General features: G+C 67.1%; 1 protein-coding gene across 1 annotated transcript in view; it reads left to right on the forward strand.

The window, feature by feature from the left end:
- Positions 1-25,648, forward strand: part of RXRA (retinoid X receptor alpha) — a 32,131-nt gene extending 6,483 nt beyond the window's left edge. Inside the window, exons 3-10 of the mRNA XM_028497403.2 lie at positions 704-854; positions 1,302-1,481; positions 11,537-11,706; positions 14,293-14,422; positions 16,290-16,422; positions 18,046-18,137; positions 19,872-19,977; positions 21,615-25,648. Of these exons, the coding sequence (XP_028353204.1) occupies positions 704-854; positions 1,302-1,481; positions 11,537-11,706; positions 14,293-14,422; positions 16,290-16,422; positions 18,046-18,137; positions 19,872-19,977; positions 21,615-21,762 (1,110 nt within the window). The 3' untranslated portion in view covers positions 21,763-25,648. The remainder of the gene's footprint in view (positions 1-703; positions 855-1,301; positions 1,482-11,536; positions 11,707-14,292; positions 14,423-16,289; positions 16,423-18,045; positions 18,138-19,871; positions 19,978-21,614) is intronic.
- The last annotated feature ends 706 nt before the right edge of the window (positions 25,649-26,354 follow it).

The raw sequence follows: 26,354 nt of genomic DNA on the forward strand, positions 1-26,354 counted from the left end.
TGGCGCTGATGGGAGAGCTGGGGTGGGCGCAGCGGAACCAAAACTGCTGTGTCACTGCAGCCGCGGCATCTGTTGCCAGGGTGACCGGTGAGTTTCCCACGCTTCTTCCTGGAGCGTGTCAGGATGGCGGGAGGGTTGGAGGGGGGTGTGTGTGTGTGTGTGTGTAAGGGATGCCGTCTCCTCCCTCTCTCCTTGGGTCACACGATCCAGGACCCGTACCCTGCCCGCCGAGGCCGGGGCAGTGTGGCCTGCTGGTGGACCCGGGCTCTCCTCCCTCCTTGCTGGGACCAGGCTTCAGTGCCCATCTGTGGGTTGGGAGTCCCCAGAGCGCCTGCCTCCCCAGAGGGTCCCAGCGCTCTCGCTGTCCTGCCGGGGGAGCGCCCAGGAATGGCAGGCAGTTCTTATTTAGGAGGACGAGGGACAGAGGGTGTGAGCGGGGGCCTCGCGGGTCCTCCTTCGAGCCTGGGGTCCTGCGGGAGGGTCGGGCCCTGAGGGCAGGACGGCTGAGTAAGCGGTGCCAGGCGTCCAGCCGGCGCTCAGCGGGGCTGGGCCCTGCCGCTCCGCCTGCCTTGGGGTGGGCAAGGCCCCTCTCTGAGCCTCAGTTTCTCTGTCTGTAAAGGGGGTGTGTGGCACACCCTTGTGGCCCAGCAGCAGGTGCCTAGCAGCAGCCTGCCAGGGCTGACCCCGGCTCCCCCCCCTTCAGCTCAGCTCGCCCATGAACCCCGTCAGCAGCAGCGAGGACATCAAGCCCCCGCTGGGCCTCAACGGTGTCCTCAAAGTCCCGGCCCACCCCTCAGGGAACATGGCGTCCTTCACCAAGCACATCTGTGCTATCTGCGGGGACCGCTCCTCAGGTAAAAGCTGCCGGGGGCCCCGTGGGACGGCAGGGCCGCCGGCCACCAGGGGGCCGCTCGGAGCTCCGAGCCGCCCACCCGGGACCTTCTAGCGTTTCCACGTCCCGGAGATGGTGAGCGGCAGGGTGGCCTCGAGGCTTCCAGAGACGAGGCAGCTGTGGTGGTGACGCTGGCACGGGGGCAGCAGGGCTGTGCCCCTCTCTGGGCCGCGCCCCGGGTGAAGGGCCCCTCACATCCCGCTCCCGAGCCCGGCAGCCCCGGGGGCAGGACGGCCGACCTCCTCGGGCCTCCAGCTCAGACGTGGAGACGGCGAGGACCCCGGGGTCCAGGGCTTCCGCGGGGCCGGGATGCGGCCCTGCCGCGCTCCCAGGCTGGCTCCCGTACCCCAGCGGGACGAGCACCCCCTGCCAGTTGGCCGCAGGATGCTCACGGCCGCCCCGCCCGCAGGCAAGCACTACGGGGTGTACAGCTGCGAGGGCTGCAAGGGCTTCTTCAAGCGGACGGTGCGCAAGGACCTGACCTACACCTGCCGGGACAACAAGGACTGCCTGATCGACAAGCGGCAGCGGAACCGGTGCCAGTACTGCCGCTACCAGAAGTGCCTGGCCATGGGCATGAAGCGCGAAGGTAGGTGGTGCTGGCCCTCTCCCTTCTCGGAGCACGGGGTGTGGCTCTGGACTTGGCAGTTTCGCGGAGCTCCTTTGCATACCTCTGATGACGGGGTGCTCACTCCCTGCAGAGGCGGCTGCCGCTCTGTGGGCAGCACATCTCCGGGGGCCGTGAGCTCCCTTACCGGCCCTTTCCTGAGTACCTGCTGTGTGCTAGGCTCTGGGATTACGGAAGAGACACTCTCGGTCCTGCCTGCTGGCGGCTCCCAGCCCCGTTGGGGACGGACATTGATCAGAGCCTCTTCAAGGTCATAGCGGGCCCGGCCGAGCGCCCGGGCTCTGGGAGAGGCAGAGGCAGAAGCACGGCGAGAGCCAAGTCTGGGGGTGGGAGATGCGGGCGCTGAATGAACGAGCCCGGGAAAGCGTGCGTGCGGGTCCTGGAGCCTTGTTTCCGCTGCTGGGTAGGGGACGGTTGAGGAGACCCGGGTCGGGGGCGGGCGGGGAACTCTAGAGGCCATCAGGACGTTCCCAAGCCTGCTGGACGCCAGCTTGTCCTGGGCTGTGCTTCCTCCTACAGACCTGGCCGGGGTGCCTTGCGACCCCAGGTCCTCCCAGTAGAGGGACTCTACTGGGAGTAGAGTAGTAGTAGTAGTAGTAGTAGTAGTAGAGTAGTAGTAGCTGCGGGGTCTCTCAGCCTTGGGTTGTGACAACGTTTATTAGGGGCGGGTGGGGGCGTGTAGCACGGAAGGCCGCTCCCCCGAGGTCGCTGAAATTGTCAAGCTGTCCAGCCAGACCTGGGCCCGAGCCCAGGGTGGCTCCTCGTAGACCCTTGCCGTCCGTGGGCCTCGGTTTCCCCAGCGCAGGTTTGGTGGCTCCTGTATGCTGGGTGGCTTCTCTCAGTTTTGGTCTGCGTCCCTGCTTGAGTGTCTCGTGCCTGAGGCCTCGTGGGTTTAGGAGGTGCTGTCTGGGGTCCCTTCTCCGCTGCGGCTGTTCCCATGGTCCACGCGTGGCTTGTGTTTTTCCGTCTCCTTCCCACCGGGTCCTGTCGGGGTCTTGGGCTGGCGTCTCACCACCGAGGACTGTCCTCTCGTGGGGACTGCAGTTTTCATCTCCTTTCGTTTGTTCATCTCTTCAGCCCCACTTGTTCTTGCTGAGAAACCGAAACCTCAGCTGGGCCGTGTGGTCCTGCAGGATTTGCTCCTTGAGGCCGCGAGGCTGCCTGTGCAGTGCAGTGATGTGATGGGGGCTCGGTGGTAGCCGCTGGTGAGGGGCGGGGTGCCTCCCGGGCTTCAGCATGAGCGAGGGGCTGGCCTGAGCTCCGGGCCTTCCTGATCAGGGTACGTGTTCCATAGAGACCTTGGCCCACCTTTCTTTGTGTGGGTGGAGAAGCTGAGGCCCAGAGAGGGTCCAGGGCTTGTCCAAGATCACGTGTCGGGCGGGAACCTGGGCCTCTGGCTTCCAGTGCAGATCTTATTCCTTTAGGCCATCAAGAGGGCAGAGGAAGCATGTGCCTGGCTGGGGGAGGCCTGTGCCCAGCCCCGGTTCCTCTGGCCACCTTTTGTAGTCAGGGTGGACTTCCTGGAGGTGGTGGGTGCAGCGTGGTTCCTGAAGGATGGAAACTTGGGCAGGGGGCAAGCGTGTGGTGGGCAGCAGGTCAGTCTGCGTCCAGATGTGGAGCCTGGCCAGAGGGCCAGGTGCCAGTGTGCTGAGGGCAGGTGGGGCCCTGACATGCAGCTTGCGGCTCAGGGCTCCCTTGTGGGCACCGCAGTATAGAGTGAGATCACTCGCTTGCTGAGCTTGCCACCCCTGGTGCCTGGTACCACGCCGGGCGCTGGGCACACAGCAGCGAGCCATGGGCATCCATCCGTTGAAAGTGACCGTCAGCCAGCCAGGCAGGGCCCCCCAGGTGTGATCAGTGCTGCCTGGGGGGAAGCCCAGGGGACTGTGGGAGGCCAGAGTAGGCCCCTGGCCCAGCCGTGGACATCAGGCAAGGCTTGGGTGGGCAGATGTCCAGCTGACACCAGAAGAGCGGAAGGGTGTTTGACAGACCCCGTGCCCCGCTGGCGGGGTCAGCGCACGCCGAGGCCGAGAAACTCGGTGGATGTGGCGCACTGTGGGGCCCCAGAGAGTGACCGTCCAGGGGTCCCCAGGGCTTTCCCGTAAACGCTGACCCCCTCCTAAGGCCCCCTCAGCCTGTCCACCTGTGAGCCTTGGGCAGACCCCAGCTGCCTGTTCCCCCAAGACCTGGGGGAGGGTGGATGACACCCCTCTCCTGTCCCAGTGGAGCTGCAGGCTCGGGGCTGGGGAGGCACCGGCTCTGACCCCTCCCCTGCGCTCACCGGGGGCTGTTAGGAGCGCCTGCTGCGTGCGGAGCCTCTTTGGGGACCCTGTCCTTGTCGCACACACTCTCAGCCGTGGTGCTGTGACGCTGTCCCCACACCTCCCGGGTAGAGAAACGGGGTGCAGGGGGGAGGGGCGCTCGCGGAGGTCTCAGGGCCACACTGGCGGGGCGGGGCTGCTCCCGTCTGCCTGGGCCGGAGCCGCCCGCGCCGCCCGTCTCTCCGTCTGGTGCATAAATCTGGAGCGCTGGGCGCGATCCCGAGGCCGTGCGGCCCTCCGAGACCAGATTTATGGGCCGTTAGATAAATACCTGATCCCATCAGGACCGCCCCCTCCCCCTTGCCTCCTGCTGGATTTATAAGTCACAAGCAGGCAGTCAAGACCCTCCTACACCGCCCTCTCGTGCTCCCAACACAACCTAAAGCTCTCCTCGCTCAGCGGCCCCTCAGCGGCCCCGTGTGGCCCGCGAGCCCCGGGGCCACGGGAGGAGGCTCTGTCCCGGCCGTGGGTGGCAGCGCGTCGTGCTTCCCGTGCTTCCCGTCGCCTGCGGGGCCCGGCCCGCTGCCTCGCTCTGGTGGCCCTGGCGCAGCCTCGGTGCCGGCCCTGCAGGGGGCTCGGTCCTGAGGCTGCCTCCTTCCTCTCTGCTGTCCTGGGGCGACCCCCGCCAGGAGGGCTCCCTGGCGGTGGCAGGGCTGGTGGCAGCATGAGTTGGGGCAGAGCGGGGCCCAGGGGGACGGGGGCCCGGAGTGCCACCCCAGCCTCGACCGGGAGCACGCAGGATGTGGCTTGTCCGCCCCCAGGGCCGGCCTGAGCCCTCCCAGGTGCCAGCCCCACACGGGCGCCCGTGCCGACCGGCCTCGGTGCCGCACGACCCCTGGGAGAGGCTTGCGATCACAGCCCTGGTACAGGTGGGGCACAGGCTTGGCGCTGGCCCCTGGACCGGCCGACCGCAGGGAGGGCCGACGGGCACCCTGCCCCCCGTGCTGGTAACGAGGGACGCGGCAGGCCCACGGCGTCCCGTGTCGGGCCACGGCAGGGGCGAGCGCACGCACGCAAACCCCGGGGGCTCGCTCCGCAGCATTCCGGGCTTGCTGGGGCCCAGGTGGGAGGTGGCCCGCGGGCCAGCCCTCCCCAGGCTGAGCCCGGGCCTGTCCGCTGGGCGTGCAGCTGCAGGGCTCGGGGCCTACCGGTGCTCCCGTCTGAGGGGGGAGACCTGACAGCAGCAGGCTGGAGGGTCACCCCGCTGCCCCGCCTCTGCTTCCTTCTTCCTCTCTGAGGAAGGCCTCTCCCCATTTCCTTCCTGCGCCCCGTCCCCTGCCTCCGAGGGACTGGGGTGTGGACACGGCAGCGCCTGGCGCGTGTGCGCAGGCGGGCACGGCCCCGCGTGCGGCTGCGGAGGGGCCCCCGCCCGTTCCCGTGCCGTTCCCGTGCCTCCCTGTCCGCGCGGGGCGCGTGGCCTTGCCTCTCCAAGCCTCAGTTGCCTCGCGGTGCATATGGGGGTGCCGGCAGGCTCCCCGAGGGGCCTGCCGGGGGGAACGTGGCGGGTGCCAGCCCCGCCCGTGCCTGGCGGGTGGTGGGGTCAGAGAGTGGGGGCCGCAGCGTGTGTGCACGTGTGTGGACCCGTGTGCGTGCCCGTGCACGTTGCACGTGACCATTCTTGTGTGCAGGGCGCTTGTCCGGGGTTGAGCCCCCTGAGGGAAGGAGGGATGTGTCCTCCGAGCTCGTGGGACATAACTCGCCCTGTGACCTCTGGCGGGGACATGCCCCTCCGGCCTTGAGAAGAGGCAGCCGGGTCAGAGCCCTTGGAGAAGTCCAGCCCTGCCTGCCCCGGGGGCCGTACAGGGGATGGAGGAAGGGCCCAGCCGCTGGCGGTGCCAAAGCAAAGGAGGCGGCAGGCCTGCGGTCCGCTCCCCCCGCCCCGCCCCGCCCAGACACCCCTCCCACCTCGCGGCTTCCTGCCCGGCCCCGGGAGCCGGAGGGCGGCGGTGGGCACTGTGCAGGTCCGGGGGAGGGGGTCCCACCCTGGCTGGCACGCCGAGGCCGAGAAACTCGGTGGATGTGGCGCACTGTGGGGCCCCAGAGAGTGACCGTCCAGGGGTCCCCAGGGCTTTCCCGTAAACGCTGACCCCCTCCTAAGGCCCCCTCAGCCTGTCCACCTGTGAGCCTTGGGCAGACCCCAGCTGCCTGTTCCCCCAAGACCTGGGGGAGGGTGGATGACACCCCTCTCCTGTCCCAGTGGAGCTGCAGGCTCGGGGCTGGGGAGGCACCGGCTCTGACCCCTCCCCTGCGCTCACCGGGGGCTGTTAGGAGCGCCTGCTGCGTGCGGAGCCTCTTTGGGGACCCTGTCCTTGTCGCACACACTCTCAGCCGTGGTGCTGTGACGCTGTCCCCACACCTCCCGGGTAGAGAAACGGGGTGCAGGGGGGAGGGGCGCTCGCGGAGGTCTCAGGGCCACACTGGCGGGGCGGGGCTGCTCCCGTCTGCCTGGGCCGGAGCCGCCCGCGCCGCCCGTCTCTCCGTCTGGTGCATAAATCTGGAGCGCTGGGCGCGATCCCGAGGCCGTGCGGCCCTCCGAGACCAGATTTATGGGCCGTTAGATAAATACCTGATCCCATCAGGACCGCCCCCTCCCCCTTGCCTCCTGCTGGATTTATAAGTCACAAGCAGGCAGTCAAGACCCTCCTACACCGCCCTCTCGTGCTCCCAACACAACCTAAAGCTCTCCTCGCTCAGCGGCCCCTCAGCGGCCCCGTGTGGCCCGCGAGCCCCGGGGCCACGGGAGGAGGCTCTGTCCCGGCCGTGGGTGGCAGCGCGTCGTGCTTCCCGTGCTTCCCGTCGCTTGCGGGGCCCGGCCCGCTGCCTCGCTCTGGTGGCCCTGGCGCAGCCTCGGTGCCGGCCCTGCAGGGGGCTCGGTCCTGAGGCTGCCTCCTTCCTCTCTGCTGTCCTGGGGCGACCCCCGCCAGGAGGGCTCCCTGGCGGTGGCAGGGCTGGTGGCAGCATGAGTTGGGGCAGAGCGGGGCCCAGGGGGACGGGGGCCCGGAGTGCCACCCCAGCCTCGACCGGGAGCACGCAGGATGTGGCTTGTCCGCCCCCAGGGCCGGCCTGAGCCCTCCCAGGTGCCAGCCCCACACGGGCGCCCGTGCCGACCGGCCTCGGTGCCGCACGACCCCTGGGAGAGGCTTGCGATCACAGCCCTGGTACAGGTGGGGCACAGGCTTGGCGCTGGCCCCTGGACCGGCCGACCGCAGGGAGGGCCGACGGGCACCCTGCCCCCCGTGCTGGTAACGAGGGACGCGGCAGGCCCACGGCGTCCCGTGTCGGGCCACGGCAGGGGCGAGCGCACGCACGCAAACCCCGGGGGCTCGCTCCGCAGCATTCCGGGCTTGCTGGGGCCCAGGTGGGAGGTGGCCCGCGGGCCAGCCCTCCCCAGGCTGAGCCCGGGCCTGTCCGCTGGGCGTGCAGCTGCAGGGCTCGGGGCCTACCGGTGCTCCTGTCTGAGGGGGGAGACCTGACAGCAGCAGGCTGGAGGGTCACCCCGCTGCCCCGCCTCTGCTTCCTTCTTCCTCTCTGAGGAAGGCCTCTCCCCGTTTCCTTCCTGCGCCCCGTCCCCTGCCTCCGAGGGACTGGGGTGTGGACACGGCAGCGCCTGGCGCGTGTGCGCAGGCGGGCACGGCCCCGCGTGCGGCTGCGGAGGGGCCCCCGCCCGTTCCCGTGCCGTTCCCGTGCCTCCCTGTCCGCGCGGGGCGCGTGGCCTTGCCTCTCCAAGCCTCAGTTGCCTCGCGGTGCATATGGGGGTGCCGGCAGGCTCCCCGAGGGGCCTGCCGGGGGGAACGTGGCGGGTGCCAGCCCCGCCCGTGCCTGGCGGGTGGTGGGGTCAGAGAGTGGGGGCCGCAGCGTGTGTGCACGTGTGTGGACCCGTGTGCGTGCCCGTGCACGTTGCACGTGACCATTCTTGTGTGCAGGGCGCTTGTCCGGGGTTGAGCCCCCTGAGGGAAGGAGGGATGTGTCCTCCGAGCTCGTGGGACATAACTCGCCCTGTGACCTCTGGCGGGGACATGCCCCTCCGGCCTTGAGAAGAGGCAGCCGGGTCAGAGCCCTTGGAGAAGTCCAGCCCTGCCTGCCCCGGGGGCCGTACAGGGGATGGAGGAAGGGCCCAGCCGCTGGCGGTGCCAAAGCAAAGGAGGCGGCAGGCCTGCGGTCCGCTCCCCCCGCCCCGCCCCGCCCAGACACCCCTCCCACCTCGCGGCTTCCTGCCCGGCCCCGGGAGCCGGAGGGCGGCGGTGGGCACTGTGCAGGTCCGGGGGAGGGGGTCCCACCCTGGCTGTGGGCTGCTGCTCCCTGGACGTCCGGCAGCAGCTGTCTCCTGACGCCGGGGACCCCGCTTATGCTGGGCGTTGAGGGCCCCTCCCAGGCGCGCGCTCGGCTGCTGGGGGAGGGTCGGCCCCGGGGGCTTTCCTGGGGATCCCCGGCGTGGGGGCCCGGCCTCCTCTGCCCTCCCGGCAGCGTCCCCTCCCCGTGCTGGCCCCTCTGCCCGTGGCTCGGGGCTGGGAGGATAACGAGGCCCTGTCTTGGCCGCCGCCTCCCACCCGAGGCTTCCCGGCGCCAGCGGATGTAAGTCAAACACAGCTACGTCTAAGAGGTGGTGGAGCTGGCAGTGCGTGAATCCCCAGCCGCCCGCCACCGCCCCCACCCCCCCGGTGTTTAAATAAAACAAAATATTTGTAACGATGTTGCTCAGAGCGGCCGGCCCTTCTGGCTTCAGTGTTTCACAGAGCGCTGGCTAATTAATTCCGGACGCCCCCACGCAGGAGGCAAGTGCTGAGGGACCCCCACCTGCCACCCTGTCCCGCCTGGAAGGGGAGGAGAGCCCCTCCACTGGGCCGCGTCACGGGGGCCGTGCGCGGGGGCGAAGCCGAGGGCGCCTCCTGTGGATCCAGCCTGGAGGCCGGTGCTGTCCTCGGCACTCTGGCTGGGGAAGCCGGGGCACTGAGAGGCCAGGCGCTCACCCCGGGCCACACAGCAGCTGGGGCAGAGCAGCGTCTGATTCCGGAGCCTGTGGCTTTAAGCCCCCTGTTCTCCTGAGAGCTCAGCCGCACCCCTTTGGTGCTCTGGGCCTGTTTCCCCACCTGCTAAAACGTGCCTCTCAGCTGTGTCCCAGCTCTGAGGATTTAGGGTTCTGTTCAGAGGACAGACCCTGGGGACCCCCACCCTCGGGGTCTCGGGGCCACTGGCCTGCCGGGGTTCATCACGCCAGCATCACTCCGGATGCTGGTGAAGATCAGCCTGTGTGCCGCCCACCGGGTCCACTCTTCTGGTCTGTGACCCTGTCCCCTGTAGCAGACGGTGGCTCGAGGAGGTGCCCTGCTCCAGCCCAGCATCCGCCGTGTCGGAAGAGGCCAGAGCCAGGCCGGCCAGCTTGAGCTCCCCACCCAGCCCCACCGGCTGTCAGACTTTCCAGAAGCACCAGGCTTGCAAACACTCTGACTCGAGGCCTCCCGCCTGGCTCCGGGGCCCAGCTGGTGGATCGGAAGCGTGGTCCAGCCCCCTGTCCGAGTCTCGCCGCACGGATGGAGAGTCTGTCTCTCACTCGAGTCAGCGTTTGCGTCTTGGAGAGCGCAGCGCCTGGCAGGGGCCATCCGTAAATAGCCATTTGTGGATGCGGGAAGGGTGCAGGGCCGGCCCTCAGGGAGCCCCGCGGCCCAGAGAGGGTCTGAACGGTCGTTGGCGGTACCGGCGTGTCGGAGAGGGGTCCACGTGGACTCTTGCAGAGCTGTGGGTGGTGTTCCAGGAATCGCATGGGCCCGGGGGACCCCCAGGGAGCAGCAGAGCAGAGGGGAGCCCTCACACCTCCAGGCTTGGAGGACGGAGCGGGGTGGGCCGGCAGAGCCTCTAGAGCTGTGGCCTGAGGAGGAAGTGGCCGCTGAGAACCGTGGCCAGGCAGGGCGGGCACCGGAGCCACGGACCCCCCTCCTCCCTCCTTCTGGCGCCCTGCATCTGCAAGACCCACCCGAGGCCAAGGGTGAGAGGGCCCGGGGTGAGGCAGCCCCGAGCTCGGGCCCCGGAGCTGGGCAGGGCAGGCGGGTCTGGAGGTACGCGGGGGGCAGTCCCGTGACAGCGGCGTCTGTGGGAACAGGGCACTGGGTTTTGCCCGGTCCAGGCTTCCTGCAGGGGAGGGTAAGCCTTGACTGAGGCCCAGAGGGGTGATGGCACGCGCCCTCCCGGCCTCCGGAAGGCTCCGTGCTGGGGGCGGCGTGCAGGGCCCTCCCCTCGGTGGGGCTGGGAGCGCGTGACCGAGGTTTCACTGCAGCCCTCGGGAAGACACCCCGCACGAGCTCCTGCTCTGCCTTGGGGTCTGCAGGGGCCCCAGGAAGCCTTGTGTGGGGTGGGGGCTGAGGAGCTGGCCCTGGGGGTGTCGGGGGACGTCTGGACATCTGCTCTGGCTCAGCAGAGCAGGACCAAGGGAGGGCGGCCGGCGGCGGTGGTGGGCCCCGTCCTGGTGCTGCGGCCCTCGCTTAGTGGCATCTGGCGCGTCCCTGGGGAGGCGCAGGCCCAGTAGGCCCAGGGGCTCCCCTGTGCTGGTGCTGTGTGGGCGGCCTCTCCCACCCCGCCCAGGCCTCCTTTCCCCGGGCCCCGGGCCCTTGGTGTCCCCAGCAGGGGAAGCGGGGGGTGTGAGGGTCAGCAGAGAGCGCTGCAGAAGCCCCCGGGAGCCTTCTTGGGTCTTTGTGGGGCTCTGGGTGGGGTCCACGGCCTGGCTCTGGTTCAGCGTCGCCCTGGGCCTGCTGGGTGACCTCGGGGAGGTCTCGGCCCCTCTTGGGAAAGGGCGGCTTGAGCTGCGTGGGCTGTGAAGTCGAGGGTCCGTGAACGCCCAGCCGTGGGGCGCCTGGTCGCCTCGGCCTTCCTCCCGCGTGGGTCTCCGCGGGGACGTGTGGAATGAACCGTTCCCTCTCCGCCTCCTCCCGTCAGCTTCTCTCCCTGGGTTCCCAGAAACTAGGCTGCCCCGACTGCAGCATCTGCTCAGTCTCTGCCCTCGTGCTGGACCCCCCGCACCCGCCTGGCCGGCCCGGGCTGTCCCGTCTCAAGCTTGGGTTTGACCCAGCTTGTGCTCTCCCCCAGCCCCTCTCCTCCCCGCAGCAGAAAGGGACCATCAGAGATCTGCATCTCACTCACCCCATCCTTTTCCTGGGGCACATTGGACCTTGTTCTCGGCCACGCTCCCCACTGTGGCACCCCTGTTCTGCTCTCTAGCTGACGTGAGAGGCCCTTTCCTCAGCAACATTTCTGCTCCGGTTCTAGGCCTCGACACGTGCTACCTCTCCTGCCTGAATCGCTCTCCCTATCTTTCCTGTTCCTTCCGTTTCATTGTCACTTCTTCCGGGAAGCCTTCCTGGCTTTGCCTCAGTCCATAGCCCATCAAAGCCCTCCTCACTGCACGCTGGGATCCCTGTTGAACTGTCAGCTTCCTGAGAGCTGGGCCCCACCTGCCCTGGCCCTGGGCGGGTCCTGGTGTGACCACTAGGTGAGCGAATTAACGAGAGGCGGCGTGTTCTGTTCTCAGAGCGCGCGGCCTCCGGGAGGCCAGGCGTGGGGCAGAGAAGGGGGCCGCAGTCTGGCCGGCCCCGAGCAGCACCCTTCTCCCCGGCCCCGGCCGGCTTGTGGGCGCGCTGCGCGGGCCCTGGCGGCGGAGGGGCTGCCGCGGGAGCTGCGGGCTGACCGGCAGCCCCCCCGGTGCCCCAGCTGTGCAGGAGGAGCGGCAGCGGGGCAAGGACCGGGCTGAGAACGAGGTGGAGTCCACGAGCAGCGCCAACGAGGACATGCCCGTGGAGAAGATCCTGGAGGCCGAGCTGGCCGTCGAGCCCAAGACCGAGACGTACGTGGAGGCAAATGTGGGGCTGAACCCCAGCTCGGTGAGTGCGCACCCGCCCTGCTCCGGGGACCGTGGCCCCGGGCGCGCTCCTGCGAGGGAGACCCCCTCTGTAATGTCCCCAGTCGGGTGGGTGGGGTTTTGGTTGTTTGGCTCAAAGCCCAGGACCTTATGGTAACCTTCAAGCTTCGTGTTGTCTCCGGCCCATCGTCCAGCCGGGTTTCAGGGGTTCTGTGTCTGCCCCGGGTTTGCGGGCAGCGTTAGGTCCAGACTTCATCTGTGTCGCCCGTGTGCAGTCAGGGTTGGGACCCCAGCCCTGTGGCCTGCCCTGAGGTCACCCTGGCCTTGCTCCCTCCATTCTGTCCCTGGCTCACAGTGGCCCCGAGGGCACCGGACACACCTGCCCAGCTCCCTACCCCAACCCCAGGGCCTTTGCATGTGCCGCTCCGTCTTTTCCCCCTCAGGCTCCAATCTCAGAGAGGTGTCGCTTCCTCGCGGAGCCCCTTTCCCTCTTGACCCCCCTGGTGCCCCTGTTCTGTGGGCTCAGAGCTCCCGACGTTGCTCTTCACGGCCCCTAGCACACGGGGGCCACGCCGCAGCGTGTGCGGTGCGTTAATTCTCCATCCTTGCCGTCAGGCTGTTCCACGGGACCCTGCCCTGCCCGTAGGTGCTCTCACGTGGCCCCCAGCCCCATCTCCGAGTGTGTCTCTGAGTGGGAATCCAGGCTCGGAGGGGTTCAGTACTCGCTGGAGACCGCCCTGCGGGACGGAGCAGGGCAGAGCTGGAGCCCCCTCCCCCAGGGGAGCCCCCCAGGCCTAGTCCTGCACCTGCTGTGCAGGCAGACTTCGCCCCCAGCTCTAGGCGTGACTTCGTGCTTACCTACAAGGCCCCGGCCTGCCCGGGAGTGGCTCAGGGTGACAGCCTGGGCCCCGGGCCTGCTTTGGGCCCCTTGAGGGCTCGGAGGGGGCCGTTGGCCAGTGGCCAGGGAGAAGGCCCGACCCCTGGGGCTCTCCTCGGGTCTTCCCCGCGCCCCCTGCTTCCCCCCCCCGCCCCGCCATCAGCCTTGTGCTCTCACCTCGAGGGGCTGCCCTGTGGCATGGAAGGGCAAGGAGCACGGTCCACGGGGAGTGGAGCCTGGCCGCAGCGGCTCCGGCGAGAACCTGGCCCTGGCCTCTGGCACGCCAGCTGCTGGGTGTTTCGCTGGTGTGAGCCTGGACCCCGTGCGGGCCAGGCTCTGCCCATGGCTGCTGTTGTCCATCAGACGGGATGGGGTGGGCGATGCCCGCAGGGTGTCCTGGGCACATGGTGTCCGGGGCCCAGCGAGCGTGTGGACTTCTTCCGGTTGACGCTCCTGGGAGGTTTGTTGGGGAGCGGGTGGAGGAGGGGACGCCGCGTAGGCTGGGAGCTGGCCCCCCGCGGGTGACAACGGGGGCGTCCAGGGGCTGGTGCCTGTCTACCCCTTCCCCCTGAGGTCCGCGGACCAACTGGCCACGCTGCCCGGCTGCCGCCTCTCCCCGAGGTCCCAGGTCGCCTTTTTGCACGCCTGGCTCTGTCCACCTTGGTGGCCTCGGTGCCAGTTTGTCACCGGGCCTCCCACGAGAGCCCTCAGCAGGCCCTTCTCGGGGCCGGGCTGTTTAGGCTGCGTCACTGGAGGGCGGATGGTTTCTGTCAGGGGAAGCTCTTCCGAGGGGCCCTCCCCTGGATGGCCGCCTGGCCGTCATGGTTTCTGGAATGAGGGGTTTCCACATCCCGCGCACGGGCCTCGGTCCCCCCGCGCCCCCCGGGCCCAGAGGGTTCTCCACCCGAGCGCCACAGGCTGGAGCCAGAAGCAGCAGGGTGCCGCTGAGGCCGCCCGGGTTTCCTCGTCCCTGAGAATGACTGGGGCGTCCCCTTCCGGCTAGAACTTTCTGGAGGGGCCTCTGATGCACCCTCCCTGTGTGCCACCTCCGAGTCTGGTAGGAAGAAGCAGCACCGGAGGGGCTGGCACCCACCCCCGAGTCTGGTCTGTGACACGGGGTCGCCCGGCCCCGGCCCCCAGGGCTGCAGTGGGGACTGAGTGGGCCGTAGCACGGTGACCTTCCTGTGGCTGCTAGGACAAGCGACCACCAACCGAGTGCCTGAGACAGCGCAGATCTTAGTATCTTACGCTTCTCGAGGTCAAGTCTGAGCTCAGTGTCCCTGGGCCAAGTCAGGGCATCGGCAGGGCTGGCCGTTCTCGGGGAGGAGCTGCTGCCCGGCCTGTCCCTGCTCTGGGGTTGCCCGCGTTCCTCAGCTTCCGGCCCTTCCTCCGGCTTCGGGGCCGGCAGCGTCTTCCCTCCTCGACCTCGGCCTCCGTCCCCACGCCTTCTCTGCGCTCGGACCTCCTGCCCCCTCCGGTAGGGACCCTCGTGATGGCACTGGGCCCACCCACTCCTTCCAGGGTAACCTCCCATCTCAAAACCCTTATCTCGGCCCCATCTGCAGAGTTCCCTTTGTCGGGCAAGGTGGCACATTAGCAGGTTCTGAGGTGTAGGACGTGGGCGTCACTGGGGGCGTCGTTCAGCCGCCACCGCCGGGTAAGGCGTGGGGCGGGGCCTGGTCTGGGGCCGCGTTCTCTGCTCGGTGCTCACCGCGGTGCCCTTTCCCGCAGCCCAATGACCCTGTCACCAACATCTGCCAAGCGGCCGACAAGCAGCTCTTCACCCTGGTGGAGTGGGCCAAGCGGATCCCGCACTTCTCCGAGCTGCCCCTGGACGACCAGGTCATCCTGCTGCGGGCAGGTGAGTGGCCGGGCCTGGCGGGGGCTGGGCAGGCGTGGACAGGAGAGGGGCGGGGGCTGTGGAGCCCCGCGGGTGGGACGCGGCCTTCCTCCTCTTGTGTGAGGCCGCAGGGGAAGGGGCACGGGCCGGGGCTTCTGCTCCAGCACTGCCCACCCCAGCCTGGGTTTTCCTCCCCTCCCTCATAAGGAGGGATTCAGTTTGGGGTCTCTCCTAGTGGCCTGCAGAGGGGTGAAGGGCCGTCTGGGGGGCCTGTGGAGAGGGAGGGGTGAGCATGTCCAGCAAGGGCTGCCCTTGGGGGTCTGTGTGTTCTGCCTTCTCCCCCCACTGAGGCCGCAGCCCCTTTCCCAGGCTGGGCTTGCGATGCGCGAAGCTGGTGCAAAAACAGCTCCCTCGGTGCTCAGCGCGCACCCCACGGCCGAACAGGCTGTGAGGGAGATCCTGGGACCCGGGGGCGGGCGCGGGGGGCGGATGGGAGCGGCAGCTTTGGAGTCCCAACGACGCAGCCGCCCGCCCTCCAGGCCGTTCTCTCTTCTGGAGAGTGGGCCTGATGGCCGTGCCGCGTGAAAGCCGGTCTCTGCTGGGACACCGGGGTCCTTGGCGCAAAGCTCCTGCCAGAGAGACAGTGGGGACGGGCCAGCTGGGAGGAGCTGGGCGGGAGCCCCGCCCCACCGGTCCACACGTGCGCACTGGGCCCTGCGGTGTGCGCCTGCTGAGCTGCGTGCCCCGGGCCTGTGCTTGGGAGCCGCAGGAGCATCGGGCCAGCCCAGCGCCTGCCGGGCCCGCTCTCGGGGCAGGAGGACAGGTGGCAGCCGGGTCAGAGGTAGGAAGGGGCTGGCCGGGCCTCAGTGGGGGATGGGAGAGACGCAGAGTGATCGCAGAGTGGCAGGGTAGGGCCGGCTCTGGGGGGGCTGGTCCTGCCCCTCGCAGAGCTCTGGTCCTTGGCCGTGGTGTTTGGCCAGCGGGGTGTCCCTCCGCGCTGAACCTGGGGGCGGGGAGAGCCCGTGCTTAGAGGAGTTTTCACCCTGGGGCACAAAACCCAACACCCAGAGCCGTCAGACCCGCAGGGTTGGGAAAGTCTGGGACCAGGGGTTGGAGGGGATTCTGAGTCACTGACCGGGCAGCCCCTTCCTCTCCCTGGGCCTCAGTTTTCCTCTGTATAAAATGGGCCGATACTTGCTTTGTAGGGCTGAATCAGGATTAAACGGGATGATTCTTGTGATCCTGGCAGCCACCAGCCCAGGACCGTCAGGGCACTCGGGAGTGGTGGCCGTGAGGGGTCACGAGTGACAGTCTTGTGGGATGAGTCACGCTGTGCAGTTTATAGGGTCCTCGAAACGCTCGCTCGCAGAATCGTTTCCATCCCTCTCTGTAGCCCTCGCACCTACTCTGTGTGCGCCAGGGCCTCACGTAGAGAGAGCGGCGAGTTGGCCTTTGGCTCTAAACACACCTTGTTTCAGCTCAATAGTTTACTGTTTTGCGGCATCCACAAAATGTCAGTCCCTGGGAGTTTGCCGTGGGGGGCCGGACAGGCGGCAGCTGCTCCGCGGCACAGGTGTCTGGCACTTGCAGAGAGAGACTTCCCTGGCACCCTAGTTTGGGAGCCTGGGTTAAACTACGCTACAGGACGTGCTGCGTGCAGGACGTCTCAGGGCCTTTCCTGCACGCCCTGTAGAGGCATTTCCCAAATGTCAGGGCTTGGGAACTTCCTTTCTGTGGAATGGTCATGGGCTCGGGTTTCTTGGAGCCCACTGTGGGAACCGTGGCTTGGGAGGGTGAGAGCTGCCTCTGGGGGGGCCCAACGGGGGTCGGGGGCGGGGCGGCCCGGGGGTCCGGAGACAGCAGTGACCGTGTGCTCTCCCCGCCGCAGGCTGGAACGAACTGCTCATCGCCTCCTTCTCCCACCGCTCCATAGCCGTGAAGGACGGCATCCTCCTGGCCACCGGGCTGCACGTCCACCGCAATAGCGCCCACAGCGCAGGGGTGGGCGCCATCTTTGACAGGTGGGGGCCCAGCCCACGGCCGTGACCTGCTTGGCCTTTGTCCTGTTCACGAGGGTTATGCTTGCGGAGATACAGAGAAGTGCAAGGACTAAGATTAAAATCCCTCCGGGGATACCCGACAGCCGCAGCTGACGTTTTTGGTTTCCTTTTCTCCAGATGTGTTTTAAAGTCTTGCCCATGGGAAGGAAAGCTGCCCTATTTTTCGTGCAAAGGTAGATTGGGCCGTAGATACCGTTCCGCGGTGCTGTTATGTCGGAGGCGGCGGAGACCCTTCCGAGCCGAGACTAAAGCATCGCAGCGCCCGTGGGCCCGCGCGCACCCCGTCCCTGGGTGCCCGGCTGCATCTCCGCGCTGCTTCTGGCGTGTCCCCGGTGGAGACCCCGCTCTCTGCCCCTCGGCCCCTTCTCGGCACGCAGCCAGGGGGCCGGTGGGCAGGGCAGGGGCTCCACTCACGGGCCTCCAGAACCGTGGCCCACCTGCGCGGCGCCAGGCGGGGCGGACGGGAGCTGCTCGTTCCCGTCTCCGGGCCTTGCCTGAGAGCCCCGAGGACCTGGGGACCTGGGTGTCAGCTCAGCCAGCCGGAGGGGGAAGGGCTGGGGAGGGGCCTCCCAGGGTCCCTCGGGTGGGGGGCGCGGCCCAGGAGTGGTGAGCGGGAAGGAGCGGGTGGCAGGGGGTGGGGGGGTGGGGCTGGTGGGGGGAGGGGTCCCAGGCGAGCCCCCAAGTACAGGAGCCTTGAAGTCAGAAGGGGGCAGCAGCAGCCCCTACCGTAGCCCCCCGGGGATAAATGTGGGAGCCGTGCTGCCCCGTGGGACAGCTCGGGTAGAACAGAGCGGCGCCACGTACCTGTGGGCAGGCACTGGTTTAGACAGCGTAGGGATGTGTCTTGGCCACAGGACGTTTCAGGGCCTTCAACGAGCTCACGTACAGAAGTGCCACCAAAAGGGGCTGTGGAGTGCGGGGTTTATTGCCCGCAGACGGCTTCTTTGGCGAGCACGTCCCTCGGGGGGGATGTTTACAAGTGCGGCCCCGGTCACGCACCCAAGCTGACAGTTCTGTGGGTCCAGCTGCTAGAGAGGTGACGGTGATGGGAATGTGATAAGTGGCTGGTGCCGGGAAGTGGAACGGAGCCTGCTCCTCCGGCTGCAAGGAAGGAGCCAGGAAGCCGGGAGCTGGGAAATGCCTTCCCGCGGGCGGACTCAGGGGAGTGGCAGGAATGCGTCGCTCAGGCCTCGGCCTCAGGCCGCCGTGTCTGGTCTGCAGCCCCGTGGGGGCGTGTGGCAGTGGGCTCTGCCCCGGACGTGCGGGGCCTTGGCTCCCCCCGGCTGTCACGAGGCTCCTCTTTAGTCTCCGGCCCCCGCCCCCCCCCCGCCCCCCACCGCCACCGGGATAAAATCCCATTCGCAGACCTTCTTGAGGAAGAGGCGTGGAGCCCCCGGGGCGGGATGGGCCGGGCTGGGTGTGGGGACTGTTACGCCCTGTCTGGGCAGCTCCCCCGGTCTCCTGGCTCTTCTCAGCTGCCCTCCGGCCCACACCGGGCTTGCCAAGCCCTTTGGGTTTTTCTGGCAGGCCCTGCGAGGGGCGCGGTCTGACCTGGATGTCGGCATCTGCCTGCTTGCCCCGCAGGGTGCTGACGGAGCTGGTGTCCAAGATGCGGGACATGCAGATGGACAAGACGGAGCTGGGCTGCCTGCGCGCCATCGTCCTCTTCAACCCCGGTACTGCCTGCCCGCCGCTTGACCTGCTGCCCGGGCCCGGGTGTCAGCCCGCCAGGGGGACCGACGTCCCCGGCTCTCACCCCAGCCTCACCGCGCACCGGCGACCTGCCCCTTCTCGAGCCTCGGTGTCTCTCTCACGATGGGGGCACAGCCGTGCCACCTTCTTCCCAAGCCCCTTGTGAAGGTCGGACGAGGCTGGCGCCGCCGAGCTCGTCCTCTGTGGTTTGGTGAGGCCTCTGGCCGGGCCTTTGGGCGCTGTGTGCAAAGCGAGGCCCCGCTCGCCCCGGCGTCCCGGGCTCCAGAGGAGGCGGCCTCTTGGCGCGCTTCTGGTGCCGAAGTTCTGGAGCCCGGATGTTTTGGGGGTGGACGGGGACAGCGGGGGCAGGTTTGGGGCTGCTGAGGGCTTCTAGGGGGAGGTGCAGGGAGCTGACCAGGAGGTGGGAGGCTGGGACGGCCCCAGGGGTCACGGGCCCTGGCTCCTTGCCCTCCATCAGCTCCAGTGCTGAGGGCCGGGCTGGGGTGGAGATGGAGTCCGCCCGTGGGGACAGCCCGCCGCCGGGGACGCGCGTTCCCCAGGGCTGTGCTCGAGCCCGTGACCCTGCCAGCGTGGGAGGCTGAGCCGCGCGTCTCGGCCCTGCCTGGCGGGATCCCCCTTGAAGTCGTGCGTGGCTTGGCTCCTGGCGCTGGGTCGCCTGTTGGGGCCCAGGCGTGGGGTTGCTGGGGACAGAAGGGAGATGTCCGGAGCTGGCAGAGCCCAGGGCCTGGGGGAGCCCAGTTGCAGAGGAGCCTGGCATGTTCCCGAGGTGCCCAGGACCCCAGGCCACCGTGGCATTCACACTGGGCCACAGTGCTCCTACTGGGACATCAGACAGCCAGGGCAGGGCCGGCGTGGGACCCCCTGGTCTGGGACTCACAGGCCAACCGACAGCAGTCCTGTTCCGTGGCTGAGCCCCCAGAGGCTGTGTCGGCTTCAGACCAGCCGCAGGGAGGCTCTAGCCTCTGCCCCCTGAGCCACTGGGACGGACCGTGCCTGGCTGGGGCCAGACTCAGGGCTGTGTGAGCCCAAATCCAGATGCCCAGCGGTGGCTGCTGTCCGGGGGCAGTGGGGAGAGAGAGAGAGAGAGAGAGAGAGGCTCGTCCGGTGTCAGCTTGCTGGGTAACCTCAGGACATGAAGAAGCACGGGGGGCCTATTAGCAAAGCTTTACCCGGCCGGGGGGTCTCAGTGCCTCAGAGAGGCCTGTGACAGCTCACCAAGATGAGCCGGGGCGGCCCGTGCTTCTCAGCCTCACCCCTGGGCCCTGGGGGTTTTGGCGACCCCGGTCCCAGGTATCTCCGTCCACAGGCAGAGCCTTCCAGACGGGGCTCCTGCCGCCAGGGTCCCAGGGCTCAGCATGGCTTCAGGGCCCCCCGTAGCGTGGTTCTGGCTGTTTCAGGTAGAAGAGGGTTTGGAGCCTTCGTCTGGCTCGAAGGGGCTGAGACCCAGTGCAGCAGAGGCCTCTGGAGTCAGCCCGGTTGCCGTGGTAACCAGGAGCCGGCTGGGGGCAGGCCCACCCCACTTTACAGATGGGGCAGCTGCATGGCAGGAGGTCGGGGGACTGGCCCAAGGTCAGGTGGCCAGCAAGCAGCAGGGCCAGGGCTCGAGCGCAGGGCAGCCTCGTCTGAGTGGGGGCTCTGAGTCCCTGGGGCAGGTTCCCTGGGCAGGGCTCTTACCTGCGGCCCCTGCTCCCTCACAGACTCCAAGGGGCTCTCAAACCCGGCCGAGGTGGAGGCGCTCCGCGAGAAGGTCTACGCGTCCCTGGAGGCGTACTGCAAACACAAGTACCCCGAGCAGCCAGGAAGGTGAGCCTCGGCCCAGCCTCTGCCTGGACGGACCTCGGGGTCTCTTTGCAGACACCGTGCCCGGGGCAGGACCCCGCCACCAGCCCTTCAGACACTCTTGTGAATTAGAAGGCGACACCCTGCCTTCATCCAGGGCAGTGGGTGATTGAGGTGCTCTCCCGGCCTCAGCGGGCACGCTCTCACGCTTTCCTGTAGCCCCACCAAAAAGATGGGCCCAGTGCGGGCACACAGTAGGTGCTTGTCACTGTAAAGCATGGAAACGAAGTCGGTGCTTTCCTCCGCCTGCCTAAGGGAACCGCTAGAGGCAGGGGCCTGGCGTGCTCACCCCTAGCAGGGAAGGACGCCAGCGCATAGTAGGTGGTTTATAAGCGTATGCAGAGTAGATGGCCGTGGTCTGCAGACCTGCCCGTCTCTCCTGGCCCACTGTGGGTCCCGGAAGGGCTGGAATCGTCTCCTTTCTGGGTCCACAGTGCCGGGCACGCCGTGGGTGTCCAGGAGAAGGGGAAATCGGTGGCTTCACGGCATTGCAAATCTGTTGTCCCGATTCTACCCCCTCCCTCTCCCGCTGGCCGCCCCGCCGACTGGCACACACGGGCCACACAGGGTTAACTGTCTTGCTCGGCCTCATCTGGTTTGGTTTAGAGTGAAACTTCCCGGAGGAGGAGGATGAGAGGAGGGGTGGCAGGCCCGCCTGTTTTTCCTGGCTTCCCGCCCTAGCCCATCTCGCCAGCTCAGCAGAAAACAGCTCGTTCTCTGGCCCTGTTCCAGCCTCTAAGCTGCGTTTCTGCCTTTAAAACGCGGGTAGTGTTGCAGCCAAGCACGGGGCTTTTCCCCCTGAAATACAGACACTGTTAATAATTAATGAGGCCCTGGGGCCCCTGGAGGGGCATGTGGAGAGACCAGGCAGCACGTGGGATGGGGACGGCGTGGGGGGGCAGATGTGGATGTCCCTGGAGGGACATGTGGCCCCATCCCTCCCCCCCCCCGCCCCCCACGGCAACTGTCCTTGGCAGCGGGGCCACTAAGCCTGGCGTCCCTTTTCCAAGAGGCTCCCAAAGTCTTCCCCCGTCCCTCCCCCACCCAGCGTCCTCCCCAGAAACTCCCCAGGGGGTGGGCACGGCCGAGGAGCCTCCTTCCCTCCCACCCGCCCTGTCTGGGCATCAGGTGCCTCTGGCCGAGCTCTTTCTGGGGCAGGTGGGCGCTGGCGTGGGGCCCCCTGGAGGCTGGTCCTTGCCGAGGAGGGCTTGTTGACGCTCAGACCTGCTCCCAGCCCGGGAGCAGCGTCGCCTTTGGCGCCCCTGCAGCCAGAGGCATTGCTGGCGCTCGGATCTCTTCTCGTAGCCCTTCTTCCTGCTTAAAACCCTACTGTGGCTCCCTCTTGCACTGGAGGAGGCTCACGGGTTGTAACTTCCCCGCGAAGCCCTGTTCAGCCTGCCCCAGCCCGGCCGCTGTCTCGCCACTGGACCTTCATCCTGGATCTCCACCCTGGCGGTCTCGTGCCGTGGCAGCCTCAGGGGGATGGGGCAGTGAGCCTGGTCCCTTCCCCAGGGGGCCGCCGGGCGCCAGGACGGAGGGTGGGAGGCCCCGCCCGGCCCCGCCCGGCCCGGCCCGGCCCTCACGCGGCTCCTGTCCCGCAGGTTTGCCAAGCTGCTGCTTCGTCTGCCCGCCCTGCGCTCCATCGGCCTCAAGTGCCTGGAACACCTCTTTTTCTTCAAACTCATCGGGGACACGCCCATCGACACCTTCCTCATGGAGATGCTGGAAGCCCCGCACCAAATGACTTAGGCCCGCGGCCCGTCCTTCGCACCCGCTGGTCCGGCCGCCCCGCCCGGCTGCCAGCTGCTCTTCTCAGCCGAGCCTGTCCCGCCCCTCCTCTGCCTGGCTGTTTGGACTTGGGGGCGTGGCCTGTCACTGCTAAGCCTGAGATGTGCTGCCACCCTCGTTGTTTTCAGTACGACTCGACTGGACCGGGCTAGTGGCCATGCTGAGGTGGCAGCCGGAGTGGCAGGAACTGGTGTGAGCCCCGGGGGAGCCCGGGCGGCTCACGGGGTCTCAGGCCCCCGCCCCCCCGGAGCTACAGCCGTCAGAGGGTGGCTTTGTTCCGTCACTGTTGTGTTGTCGCGAGGTCCTCTGTTTGCAGGGGTCTCTCTGCCTCCTGTGTGTGCTGGCGACCTGCCAGCCCGGCCTCACCCACAATCGGGAGGAGGGGACAGGTGGGGGGGGTTGGCATTTCATTGCAAAAGACCCCACCTGCCCCCTGTGGGAAGGCGGGAGGGGCTCCGGGGCAAGCAGCCTTGTCTCCCCTCAGAATGAAGGGTGAGCAACCCCTGTTTCCAAAGATAACTTTCAACTTTGTCCCCGAGCCAATCAGAACAGAAGCCGACCTCTGTGCAGGGTTTTGGGGCCACCTCAAGGCTGCAGGGACTGGAGTCACCTGCCCACCCCACCCCACCTCGTTTCTCTCTTTGCATCGTCCTGGTTTCAGCTTCTTGTCCCACATGGTCCTGTCCATCCCTGGGTAGCCAACACCCCACCCCCCCCTAAATCTTCCAGTCTGTGCCCAGGGCCAAGGCTGACCCCAGTCCCCAGTCCTGGAGGGCTAGCCTGGTCTCTGGCCCTCCTGGAAGCACTGGGGGGCCATGCCGACCTGGGCTCTGCTGACCTCTCAAGGGCAGTGGTCACCACCAAGGAGGCCCACAGGGACGGGAGGAGAGGAGAGTCACTTTCTGCAGAGGGTCCTCGGGCAGCTGTGCACGTTGAAGGAGGGACTTGGGGGCACATGGCTCGGGGGAGGGGGCCGATGGTCCGTTCTGGAGCGCTCTGGGTAGAGAGGCCCCTTCGCTGGCTGTTCTGTCCAGAGGACTCTTGGGGTCAGGAGCCGTTGAGTGCCAGCCCCCTTGGGCCGGGGCTGGATGCCCCTCGGACTGCCAGCCCGGCTGTCGTCTCAGCCGGATGATGGAGCCCTTTGTGGGAGCTCCATCGACACCTGCTCCGAGTGAGGGCACCCCACCCAGCCCTGCACCCGCCCCTCAACCTTTCACCCAACCCAGGCAGGCAGGCCCTCCGCCCCTGGGGCGGGGGCGGGGGGCGGGGTCTCTCAGGTTCAACTGGCCTCTTTTGCACTGTAATGCCCTCCCTTTGGTCTGAGTACTTTCTATTTTCATGCTTCGTACTCCGTGAACCCAGCATTTGTCAGTCGGGCCGGGGGTAGGGGTTGGGGAGGAGCCCTGTCTTCTCAGCCCATGAGGGGGGATGCTCTGCGATGCCTGTCTTCTTCCCGCTGCTGCCCTCCAGAGAGAGGCCCCAGAGTGGGGGTGGGCATGGGGGCTGTGGATGCCCTCCCCCCAGGGCTGGAAGGGGAGATGCCGGCCTCCAGGCCTCTAGGGAGGAGGGGGTCCATTCTTTGCCCTCCGGAGTCTGGCCCGAGCTGAGCGTGAGGCACATGGGCAGAGGGTGTGGAAGCTTCCACAAACACGTCCTTTCTCTGGCACCCCAGCCCGCCCTTAACGTGGTGGCCCGGGCGAGGCGTCCCCTGCCCCGTCTACCGTCTGAGGCAGAGACGGGGCGCGCCCACGCCTGCCTAGTTGCCCCTCTTCCCAGACTCTCCCCGCAAGTCTTGGCAGCCTTTGTGGGCATGCTTGGGTCAGGCAGGGGGACGCCGGCACCCTCAGGGGCCTCCCTCTGGGACCCCCTCCCCCTGGGAACGTAGACCGCCCCCCGGCCCACCACCCTGGTGCCTTCTGCAGCCAGATGCACCCTGTCCACGCCCAGCCCCCTCCCGCTCCCCTGGACCCCTCGGGAACGTGGTGGCTCCAGTGGGGAAAACCCAGGATGGGGCGCTTTGCTGGGGGGTCGGCCTCGTGGGCTGGCTGCCCGTAAAGCACTGAGGTCCCCAGGCCACCCCCTCCCAAAGCCAGAAACTCCCTGGCCCGTCGCCGCTCAGCCTTCCGCGGCCCCGCCGGCACGGCAGCATCTTGGGCCCTTGGGGCTGCCCTTTCGTCTTCTCCTCGGTCCGCTGTCATCGATGTTGTCATGCAGTGCTGTTTGTCTGAAAGATGATGGTGGGGAAACGGCACGTTACTCAGTAGAGAGGTAGGATTTTTATTTAACCAGACCTTCAGTAGTATTACCAATCTGGTTCAACTAAGGTGATTTTTTGTAATTATTATTATTATTATTATTATTATTTTGGTGGGACAATCTTTAATTTTCTAAAGATAGCACTAACATCAGCTCATTAGCCATCCTGTGCCCGTCCCCGCCTGCTGGACGCTTCCGGCACGTCCCCTCCCCGCTTGGACATCAGATGGGCCTCCCGAGGCCAAGGAGCGAAGACGACCACGCCCCGGCTTTGGAAGGTGTTGGCAAAGCCAGACTCCGGCTCGTCCCCCGTCGGGCGTCTCCTTGGAAGCTGGCCTGCCCGGGGACGTCCGCCCAGATGGCTCCCGGGTCAGCCCCTGGCCCTCTCGTCCCCTGGGGGGGAAGACGGCGCCACACTCTCGGTGTTCCGGAAGGATTCGGGCTGGCAGGCCGGTGGCCAGTGCTGGAGACCGTGCCGAGCTTCCTCCTCCGTGGGGGCCGCTGGGGGGGCCCGGCCGGAACGTGCAGCCAGTGGGTAATCGGCTGATGTCCCCATCGCGGAATTCGGTCCCTGCCCACGCAGGTGTGTGGTGTACGACGTACGTGCTGTACAGAGACCCTGTGTGCACAGACCTGCTTTTGCCATCCGCGCACACGTACCAGTTACCAGCGTTTTCTGTTTATTTTTAATCAAGACTTTCCTCCCCCCCCCCGCCCCGGCCCCCGTTTTCCTACAAATTTGCTTCATGTAAGCAAGTACGTAAGGACCCCTCCTTTGGTGAAATCCGGGTTCGAATGAATATCTCGTGGCAAGGAGATGCATCTATTTTAAGATGCTTTGGAGCAAACAGGTTTAGCCGTTCCCAGTTCTTAGAATGCCTTATAGCCGGGATGCGTAGCTCACACTTAGAGAGGATGACAAATACATACAGAGAAAAGAGATGTCTAAAGCATCGGGAAAGGTAGAAAAAAATCTATTTTTGTACAAATGTAATTTTATCCCTCGTGTATACTTGGAGGATGTGGCGGGGAGGGGGGACTTGTTTTGTTTCTGCTTCTAGAGATTGAGGTGAAAGCTTTCTGAGTCAACGTCGGCACGCAAGGTGGGGCGGAGGAGGGCTCTCGGGACGGGGCACGGGCTGCAGACGAAACCGCTGCACATAGACGTTTTCCTTCTGGGGCAGGAAGGTGGGCCTGAAACTTTCAAGGGTTTTCTTCCCCTTTCGAGTAATTTCTAAGCCTTGCTCTGTTCTGTCCCTGTTGCCAGCTGGCCTTCCCGAGACTCTTGACTGTGAAATTCCTTCCCCACGTGACTGTTCTCGAAAACTTCGCGGCCGCAGGTGCCGGGGATTCACGAACAATGGTGTTAGAATTGTGGACAAGAGAAACTCAAAGCCAGACGTGAGAGGAGAAACAAACAAAACATGAGTGTTTAAAAATACATCCCCATTCAGTTCGCCTTTGTGCTGGTGGGGTTTTCCTGTCGGTCTGGAAGTCAGCCATAGCGGGGGCTTCCGGCCGCCCTGGACGGGGAGGTCCTGCCGGCCTCGCCCTGACCTGGGCCGGGGCCACACCAGGTGCCCCAACTGCACCCCGGACGGCGGTGTTGGCCTGTCCAGGATGGTGGGACTGCGCCCTGGGCCCCCCCGGGCCCTTTCTCCTCCTGGGTCTGCTCCGGATCACGGAGGTCCCGAGAGCCCGCCTCTGGGTCTGGGCCCCGTCCAGAGGCCTCCCGAGAGGGCTGCTGCCCTCAGCGTCCGAGGGGCCAGGTGTGGGCTGAGGCCAGCCCCGGTGTCCACGCTGGCTTGAACGGGCGGGAGGTTCACACACAGCCGCAGAATGAGTGATGTCATCGAACTGCCCCATTAGTGAGCAGGTAGCGACACCCCCTTCTGCCCCGACCCGTCCCCATGCTGTCTGGGGGCTGGGCTGGGCCCGGCCGCAGGTCGGTGATGGTCCCTGAGCCCTCTGGTGCACCTCCAGCCAGCAGGCACCCTCCAGGGAGCCCCGGGGTGTCCTGGAGCTGGGAACCTTGAGGGCCAGAGCCCCGGCCGGTGGCGCCGGACACATGGTACCGAGGGCGAAGGTGGCTCCCGGCAGGAGGGCGTGACTCTCACCGTGAGGCCTGTGGCCCGAGAGGCAGGGGCTCCCCTGGTAACCCCCCTAGGTGTGCTCATGTGCGTACAGTATACATGGGGACACGTGCATTCACACACATACAAACGCTCGTACACACGTGCACACACGTCCTCCCTCACAGAAACCCAGCGGCTCCTGCCCCTACCAGGGCTGCAGGC

This window comes from Physeter macrocephalus, chromosome 13 (genome assembly GCF_002837175.3).
Source record: "Physeter macrocephalus isolate SW-GA chromosome 13, ASM283717v5, whole genome shotgun sequence".
NCBI lineage: Eukaryota > Metazoa > Chordata > Mammalia > Artiodactyla > Physeteridae > Physeter > Physeter macrocephalus.